This window comes from Ovis aries, chromosome 7 (assembly GCF_016772045.2).
Source record: "Ovis aries strain OAR_USU_Benz2616 breed Rambouillet chromosome 7, ARS-UI_Ramb_v3.0, whole genome shotgun sequence".
NCBI lineage: Eukaryota > Metazoa > Chordata > Mammalia > Artiodactyla > Bovidae > Ovis > Ovis aries.
This window is the reverse complement of record NC_056060.1, coordinates 34,281,163-34,290,608: the sequence shown is the minus strand read 5'-3', so window position 1 is coordinate 34,290,608 and position 9,446 is coordinate 34,281,163. Positions and strand designations below refer to the sequence as shown.

The following is a 9,446-nucleotide window of genomic DNA, read 5'->3' as shown; positions in this document are numbered from 1 at the left end:
ATTTCCTCCTCCAGGGGTACTCCAAGGTACTCCCTCCCTATTAACCCCTCGAGACTCCTACCTACCTCTTCTGGAAGCTTGGCTGGATTAGGAACAAACGAACAGGGCCTCCTTTCACCTCTGCTTTAGGGAAGCCATTCGACTGTTGAAAGTTTCTCCCTTTGGGGAGTTCACATGGTCACACTTCAACTCCCAGGTTTCTCTCAGTTTTACTTTTCATGACATCTGTCTCTTATCTATTTGCCTGCCAATCCTGGTAGCACTACTTTCCATCCTGCATCTCAGCAAACCTAGGGCCGAATCCTGGACTGCTTGCTCCATCTCACAAACCTCTGCCATCTCTTCCTTAGTGCAATATCTCTCCTTCCTTCTAGTTCTCTCCTTTTAAGAAGCAATATGCTAGCCACCAGGTAGATGTTCATTGCGATTCTTGATTTCTCCTCCTACAGAAGTTCCTCTATTCTCCTTGATGCTGTTTATCCATCCATCCATCCACGTACCCATCCATCCATTCATCCCGCCATCCACCCAATTACTTATCCATTTAGCCATTCATCCTCCCATTCAGAATGTACACACACACCTATCCATCCATCCATCTACCCATTCATCCATTTATTCACGTACTTATCCATTTATTCTGCTGACCTTCCACTTATTCAGCCTTTATTGAGCACCTACTATGTGCTACAAATACAAAGAGCAACAAAGTCTGACTCTTGCCTTTGAGAAACTCCCAGGCTATAGGGCAGGGGCAGACAAGTAACACCATGGGTAGAAAGCTCTCCTAGAAGTATGTACTAGGGACCATGGGACTTCAGAGGAGGAAGGGACTAACTAGTCAGTAGTTGAGAAAAGCTTCAGGGAGGGCCAGGTATCCGAGCTTTGACTCTGAGTCTTCTTCTTTGTTCTATCCTTCCTCTGCGCCCATTGTCCCACTGTCCTCCATCCATTTATTCTGTTATCTGTGTGCTTGGGCTGAGGGCAGTCCCCAAAAGCAAAAGACTCCTCCCCAAAAGTTGCACAGGGGCTGGGTTTAACCTCCTGGCTTTCTTGCTTTAGTTAGGCCAGCCTTCTCTTTCATCTCTCAGAAGAGCTCTCTTTTTATCACTGGACACTTGCAAACACTTGCACTCAGGCAGCAGGAGTTACCCCCACCTTCAGAGAACCAGCCTACTACTGCTGCTTTCCCAGTAGTTTCTGGGGAAGAGGTTCCTTACGGCTTCTCACTAGGTGGGTGATAGGAGGGGGGACGTGGGCTGGGTGGGTGTGTGTGTGTGATAGAGGCATGTCTGCGTTTCCAGGGATCAGTTGACTCCCAGTTTGGCTTAACTCCTCATTCAGAAAGCTTTGCCTCATTCCCCTCAACTAGCCAAACCAGCGTTCTTGGGCCTGCTTCCAGTGTGTTCCTCCAGGCAGCCCAAGGCCCTCAGCAGCAGTGTGCTCAGGGCCAGCCTGAAACTCGGTTCCCATGGACTCCTCTGCCCTGATGGTCCGTCTGACCACGGTGCTTGGACTCCTGGGACTCTGCTAGGGCTCTGGTGGGGGTCTCAGATGCAGCTCAGCTCTCCAGGGCTGAGGACAGAGAAACGGTCCAGTGGAGGCTTCATGACTTCCCGGCTCCTAGGCTGCTGTGAGATGGATGGCTCCCTCCATCTGCAAATCGTCCCTGAGGTGGTGGCCCAGCAGATCTGGGGGCGGGCACTGCAGGGCCAGTGGAAGAAGTAACATAACAGGCACCTCCTCCCTAAGTTCCTCAAGCCCCTCATGTGTTTCTGTCTCCCAAGCCCTACCCAAAGGCTGAGGCCGGCAAAGTTTTCCTGCTGGAGGGTTGAGGAGCAGAAGACCAGGCCCAAATTTGGTCCTCCTGATCTCCCCACAAGGGCACCATCAGGATTAACACTGTGATTCTCTTTGTCTCCATGGGGACTCCTCTACAGAGGGGTCTGGGGCCAGGCAGTACAAAGAGCTCGGTAGAGGAGTCTACAGAGTACCTGGTACTCCTGGGCATGCGGGTCCCTAGAAGTTCTCTTTAGGGGAATTTGCTTCCCTCTCAAGCTGTCTTGCAGCTTAAGTCCATCTGGATGAGCCTATTGGGAGAAAATCTAGACTGTATGCCCTGGAGATCTGGGGCTCCATCACCCAGACTCAATCTCTGGGTGATTCTGCTCTCAGCTGAAAGGGTGAGCCTATGAGACATGAAAGCTAAGCAAAGATAATCATCAATATCCACCCAATCAATGATGAAGATGCAAAACAAAGATAACCCAAGCCTGCAGTGAGTTGGGTAAGTTTCAGAGAAAACATCATGAAAATTACAGTACAGGCACTTGGGAACAGTGATAGCACACGTCTTCCAACACCCAGAGTTAGAGCAGGGGCAGTAGTCCTGCTATAAAGCCACGGAATGACCATGGGGAACAGTTTACTTCAAGATGCCCGACACCTGGAGGCTCTTGCTAGGCTAACAGCCATTTTCTATTTGTGAAAAAGGTCGTTATGTCAACAGAACCTATGGAGACCAGTACCCACAGATTGGAGTAACCAGGTCTGTGTGGCAGCCGTGGAAGTGCCTGGCTCACATCTCCTTTCAAGAGAACCTGCTGTGAGAAGAGAATTGGCTGATAGGTCCCAGCTGCTGCACCTCAATCTGCTATGATGTTCGTGTCCCCCCATTTCTGTTCAGTGGAGGACTCTTCCAAAAAGCAGTCTTGGCCTGGGACTTCCCACTAGCCTTGCTGAGGCTTTCTTAGAGGGGCACTGTAATCTGAGACTCTTCCCACCCCATTTTTCCTTCCTGCTCTCCTTTCTCAAGGGTCAGGAGACACTGCCTGCCTATTTCTGCTCCTGTTCCTGCTCCCTTCCCCCTTCACAGCTGTTTTCTCCTATTAATCTCTTGCACATCTAATTCTGTCTTGGTATCTACTTCTCAGAAGACCCAAACTGAAAATCTACTATATTCAGTCTGGATCTACTGGAAAGTAGATTCTCAGGGTGGGCAATTCTGGACAGTTTTATAATAGCTGGAGAGGCCTGCAAACAGAATTGCTTGGGGAATGTTGGAAGGAGATTTGGAGGAAAAGGGCTCAAAAATTAGAGAAAATGAACAGGACGCTTTGCAGCAAATCCAATGAGCTGGGTAACTTGTGATGCATGTTCACCTATGGAGGTCCAAACACTTGATGGAGCTGGGTTTTCATCTCAGCCCCACCACCTCTTTGGGTAAGTTGTTTAGTCCTACTTTCTGGATCTATAAAATGGGAATACATTTACTTGTTGGGTGGTTGTTAAGAAGGGAAAGGATGATGAGTTAAAGTACTCCACTGTGCGGCTGGCACAGGTACTCTCAGTTCAGAGTAGCCATTGTGAATTCTTATTTCCCTTTAAGAAGGGAAAGAATGTCTTTTCTCTTGTTTGAGGCCAGGCAGGGACTGGCTCAATAAATAAATAAAAGCACTGGATTCACCCTGGGAGGGGGCCAGCAGGCTTGCTCTCCTTTTGGCCCCTGGGAAAGGTGAGGGCTCTGTATCCCCTGGGTCAGTGGTTCCACTTGGACTTCGGAGTTTCCTGCAGAGGGTCTGTGTGGTGGGTGGGACAGAGGTGGGAAGCGGAGGGGAAAGGACTTTAGAATTTAAGGTGACATGGTTTCTAGGCAATAGCTTCAGACGGTTGAAAGATGGATCAGAACTGAATCCTGGAGGTGAAGCCAGGACCCAGACCCAGAAGGCCAGGTCCCTTTGGGTTCCCCCTCTTTCCTTTGTTCATAACCCTCAGCTGAGAGAAGTTAAGCTGCCAACATCATGCTCTGGTGCCCAAGAGGACTCAGTGGTAGGGATGCAGTAAGTTTTAAAGGGGGCTTTGTCTTCAGGGTGGCTCAGAGGTTAAAGTGTCTGCCTGGAATGTGGGAGACCTGCGTTCAATCCCTGGGTCAGGAAGATCCCCTGGAGAAGGAAATGGCAACCCACTCCAGTACTCTTGCATGGAGAATCCCATGGAGGGAGGAGCCTGGTAGGCTACAGGCCATGGGGTCACAAAGAGTCGGACACAACTGAGCGACTTCACTCACTTGTCTTCAGAGTCACCAGGCAGTGGCGTAGGGCTTGGTTCCATGTGGGGATGAGGATGGACCCAGTGAAAGGGGGAATCCTGAGTAGACAGAGGCCAGGTGTCTAGACCCGAGAAGGCCCTCGGCCCCACCCTGATGACTCACAGCTCACCACACACCTCCAGCTCTGGCCTGGGTACCCAGTATAAGGCAAGCCCCACTAGGACTGGCCGCACCCACACAACTCTCTGCCACCACCATGGCAGCTTCTTTGAGGAAGTCCATTTTACTGAAAGGAAAGGTAGATCCCCAGTGAAGTTCCTCGCGGGCTGATTCTAGGCAGAAAAAGGACAGAAAGTGGCAGTTTATCTAAGCAGGACCTCTTTTACCTCAAACCCTCCTCCCACACTACAAGGTGTCTGGTTCTGGCTGTCAGGATGCTCTGCGGCCTGGCACCCTCCTCTGTCTAGCCAATAGTAGCCAATAAGCTAACCACATCAAGGACAGCATCTCCTCCAGGGCAGGGAATGGCAAATGTCAGCTGGGCTGAATTGGGTTCTCTGCAAATGAAGGAATGAAAGAACTGCGCAGGTAGAATGTGTGTGAATGCCCCTAGAGCCGCTCACATCCCCACCCCCACCCCTCCTTCATCTTCCTTAACCTTTCCAGCCCCTCTTCTCTCTACACCCTCACCTTCTACCATCTCTCCCTTTGTCACTCTGCACACCCATGCCCCTACAGTTTGGGAGGTCACCCAGGATACTTAACTCTCTCTGTGCCAGGTTCTGCATCTGTAGAACAGGCTAAAACCTGTAGCACCCGGCTGTTGTGGGGTTGAAAGGAGACAAGGCAAACACAGCAGCTGGGCTCGATGCTGCCAGGGCCTTGGGAGGAAGACTGAGGAGCTGCCTTGGATCTGGGGCTGCAGTTCCCAGCCAAGGAGCAAGACACTGGGGACAGAGTGGGGATGAGGGTGGGGGTAGGGGTGGGAGGTCCTGAAGGGCCGGAAGCTCAGAGAAGATCTGACCGGCTGGCAGAGGAAGTGAGTGGACACAGTGTCCTGGGTTCTCCCTGTCCCCATAGGCCTCCAAGGGATCAGGTGTTCAATTAGCATTTCAGAGAACATCTATCAAACCAGGTGCTGGGTTGGGCCTTTGACTCATTTTGTCTTCATTACTCCTCACAGCGATCTACGTGTAAGATAAGCATTATTATTCCCATGATACAGAGGAACATATGGACGGTCAGAGAGATGGTTGGGCAGCTGGTGAGGAGCAGAGGTGGGACTCAATCAATCAATCTAGGTGACTGCAAGCACAGTACTCTCTGTCCTGCGTCAAGATGACCACCTTGGTTCTGCTAAGGCCATCTACCTCCTGCTGGTCCCTTGGGCTAGGTCCTGGGAATGTCATGTGAACCCAGGAAATATTCAGTCTCACCTTCATGCAATTCACATTCTCCGTGGGAGAGACTGACAAGTAACTGGGCAGATATGGTGAGCATGGTAGGAGCTATCTGAGGTGGAACCTCCAGGAGCTGAGGATCCCACACAGGGGATCAGTTAAGGCCTCCTGCTGAGTCATGGCAAAGAAACATGAGTGCCCAAAGAAGCCCCTTCCCCCAAATGTGGTTAGTTTACTTCTCCAGTCAGGCCAGTAGCAAGGCCAGGTAAAAGTGACATCTGCAAGGAGGCCCTTCCCACCTCCCTCCCTCCCTCAGGCATCACCTCTCACCACAGCCCCAGGTCCCTGAAGCACAGCAGTTCCCATGGGGGACTTATGAACTAGGACTAGGGCCAGCTCTGGCCGTGACTCTCTCGCAGGGGCTTGGCAGGCCCTGCCGCCTGTTCTTCAGGTCTGGGGGTCTCTGGAGAGAAGCTGAATGAATCACACTGAGGCCTGTCCTCTACTACCCTGATAGTACTCCTCCCACATTGCTCACAACCTCCTCTGAATCTAAGTCAGCAAAAGCTGGCCCCTCCACTCAACCTTCCTTATAATTCTCTTCCTTGCCTTCCTTATAATTCTCAATGCCAGGAATAACCTCCCCCAGCTCATGCAATGATCCCCCTTTTCAACTGAGGGCCTCCTCGGTCAAGAAGTGTTCCTGCCTAAGAGGAGAAATATCTTTACTTACCTTCAGGGAATAATCATGTAGATGTGCTCTAAGCCTGGGGCCTTTCTTAATGGTGGCGCCCCAGAAACTGAGTCAGTGATTGGTATGGCCTATAGGAAGCTCTCAAAGGCTCCATGGTATGATGACGGCCCACTGCACTAGCCCTAGCAAGTGACAACTTTCTCTACCTGCAAGTTCTCTCTCCTGTTCTGGGGAGAGGGACATCAAGGTGGACACACAGGAGCTCAGAGGGAGAATCAGAGATACTGACCTTGTATACAAAATGGCTTTATTAAAAAATTCAGCTATTAGGAAAACAAAGCCTTCTCAAAGGTTCTATAAAAAAGTACAAATTTTAAATAAATGCATCAGAAAAGTGGCAGCCACATACATCAGCCACAGTCACAACCCTGGGGGATGGGAGAAAGTGCCCAGAGTCCCAAGAAGAGGCTGGGCACACGGGTCTTTGGATGCTGTAGGGCCAGGTACTGGAGCTATCAGGCAGGGGCCCTTTCAGTTTTCCTTTCCTTGGAAAAAATGGAAAGAACCTGGCAAGCATAGGAAATTGTAAGTCTGAAGCAGAACGATACAGAAGTCATTTATAAGGCACAACTGACTCCAGCCCTAAGGCACATGAAGTGGATGAATGGGAGATCAGAGCCACATGGCCCCCAGCTCTGGTCATGCTCCTGGTTGGCACCACCTCTGGGCTTGGCTACAGGTTAAATTAAGGTTGATCAAGTGGACAGTAAAATCCCTGCAGGCAGGGCCATGGAGCCGGTCTTGAGAAGAGATGTATTGCCTCACTAGAAAAACTGGTATCTTGCCCTGCCAGGGCAAGAAGGACCACACTGGCTCCCAAGAAACGCCCCTATGGAGAGCACCAGGCCACCTGTCCAACCTTGTCGTCTGAGCCACTGTGGGCACCCGCCCTGGACAAGGAACTTCCAAGGGCAGTCCTTTCCAGCTAGGCATTTAGACAAAGAGAAACGCTGGAGCCCGGGTTTCACTGTACGGCAACACAGAAGCTGGCATTGTCAAAACCAGTCCCCAACAACTGCTGGTCCACACCCATGGTCACTGGTGACAGGCCTCTCTGGTGACATTAGGCAATGGGTAGGCGAAGAGGGAGAAGTCCAGGATATACTTGGGCAGGACGTCCTGCAGCAGGGCCCGTGGGGCACTGCACAGGTGGTAGTGCAGGCTTTCAGGGCTGGCTGGCCTGTACCAGGCCTGGCGAGCTGGGAATCGGACATGGGGCGGTGCCCGCACCCACTCCAGCACCTGGTTGGCATCTGCCTCCAGCCGCTCATAGGAGCCCACAAAGTCATAGCGCACCGCACAAGGCTGGCACAGGTGGTACACGGGCATCCAATGCTCGTTCATGCGCTCGGGGTCCTCATCCGCCAGGTATCTCAGGAACTCGGGGAAGGTGACATCGTCCCCCGCAGGGCTGGGCCCCGCTCCAGCCCTGTACCGCTTCACGATCTCAACTCCGTAGCGCTGCTGGTACTCTCGGATCTCGCCAAACTTGTTGCGGTAGGCAGAGAGAAGGCGCTCCAAGGGGTCCCGCACAAACAGGAACTTGAAGTAGTGCTGGAGGCGGTAGCGAATCTCGTCAGGCCGCAGGTCGGCCAGGAACACCAGGTCGCTGCGGTGGTCCATCTTGAGGCGGACGTCCACGTTGTCCAGGACGCCCGCCAGCACCTTCAGAACCCGCTTCCAGTTGGAGCAGGCCACCTTGGGCACGTAGCAGTAGAGGAAGCGGTAGCGGTCACTCACTAGGATGTGGCGCAGCAGGGTGCGCCGCTGCCCCACCGGCAAGTCCCAGGGGTCCCGGGGCATGCCCGGTTGTCCACACACTGCCCGCAAGGTCCGGTTCCGGACATCCTGCCTCACCTGCAGGTCCGAGTCCCCCGCATCCAGGGACAGCCTCCCAGGCCTGGGGATCGTCCCGCGCCAGACCGCGTCCTCGCGGTTGGGAGGGTGCAGGGGAAGGGGCTTCATCTCGGCCAGGATGCCCCGCTCGATCATGAGCAGCAGCCCGCTGGAAGCCACGATCACCGCGAACATCAGCATGGACGGCAGCAGCAGGGGCGGCCCGCCCAGCCCAGCCCGGGCCCTGCCCAGGGGCGCCCGCCTCAGCGCCCGGCCCAGGGGCTCGGCGCCATTTGGGGCCGCCAGCGGGGTCAGCGGGCGGGGGAACATCGTGCTCCCGGGGCGGGGGCCTGCGTGGGCCAGGCTGATCCGAGGGCTGTCTGGGAGGCGGGCTCGGGCTGGGGGCGGGCCCGGGGGCTTGGACCCGCGGAGCCCGGAAGGGATCGGGGAGAGCTACGCTGGCTGGAGGCCCCCGGCGCGCGCGGGGTGGCCCACTCCCGGGATGCGGCGCCGAAGCGGTCGGCGGGCAGCGGGCAGCGCGCGGGCGCGGCGAGGGACCTGGGCCGGATGTCCCGCCCGGCCGCTCTCCTCCCCCGGCCCCGCGGTGACACAGGCGCGGGGGCGGGCCCAGGCCAGGGGCGGGGAGAGGGGCGGGCCCCCCTGAGTGAGCGGGCTGGAAGGGCGCGTGCGGACCCCTACCCTGGAAAGGACTGCCTGAGCAGGGTCGCTCTGGTCCTCTGGCCTTCGGGCACAAGAGCTGCCGAGGCCCCAAAGGCAGAAAACACCGAGGCCGCGGTTCCCTCTCCCGCGCAGCGCGTGCCCAGGAAGCTGGACAGAACCTGCACGCAATGCTTGGCCGCCGCACCCTATGACCTGGCAGAGCCCTTACTCCAACAGGTCTGGAGGCAAGGGGCCGCTGCACTCTTCTCCCAAATTTCTGGAGGTCCCAGTGTGCTCCCCTATCTGCTGTGTCGGGCTACTCCAACTAGACTGTCAGGCAGTGACCCTTGGGATTTAAAACAGCACCTGGTTAGTGTTTATCCATTTATCCAAGGGATGTCTTGAAATGGAATCTCCTGTCTTCCCTCCTCCAGGCCTGAAGAGCTGGGACACTCTCTTGTGAGGGGCCAGTGACAAGTTGGTACCTCATGACTACTGGTGTGATCAGCACACATTTGAAGGGTGAGGAGCTGGGGCCACTGAGTAGCAACTTCCTTGCCTGGAGCCAAACTGTGTTCAACCCCACCAGGCTAGCCATGTAGACTAGAGGCAGAGACAGGGAAAGACTTGGATGTCAGTGGACAGTTTGTATTGATCTGAACTGTATCCACACTTCACTCTTACAAGTAGGCAGCCAGCGAGGCTCTGAAACAGAGCGGGGTCCACAGTTGTTGAGACGGGTGTCGTC

At 54.4% G+C, this 9,446-nt stretch overlaps 1 protein-coding gene across 1 annotated transcript; it reads right to left on the bottom strand.

Moving 5' to 3' along the window:
* Positions 1-6,432: 6,432 nt before the first annotated feature.
* CHST14 (carbohydrate sulfotransferase 14) lies at positions 6,433-8,666 on the bottom strand. The gene has a single exon (XM_027971685.2). It carries the CDS (start codon positions 8,366-8,368, stop codon positions 7,238-7,240), a length of 1,131 nt encoding a protein of 376 aa, XP_027827486.1. The 5' UTR covers positions 8,369-8,666; the 3' UTR covers positions 6,433-7,237.
* Positions 8,667-9,446: the final 780 nt, after the last annotated feature.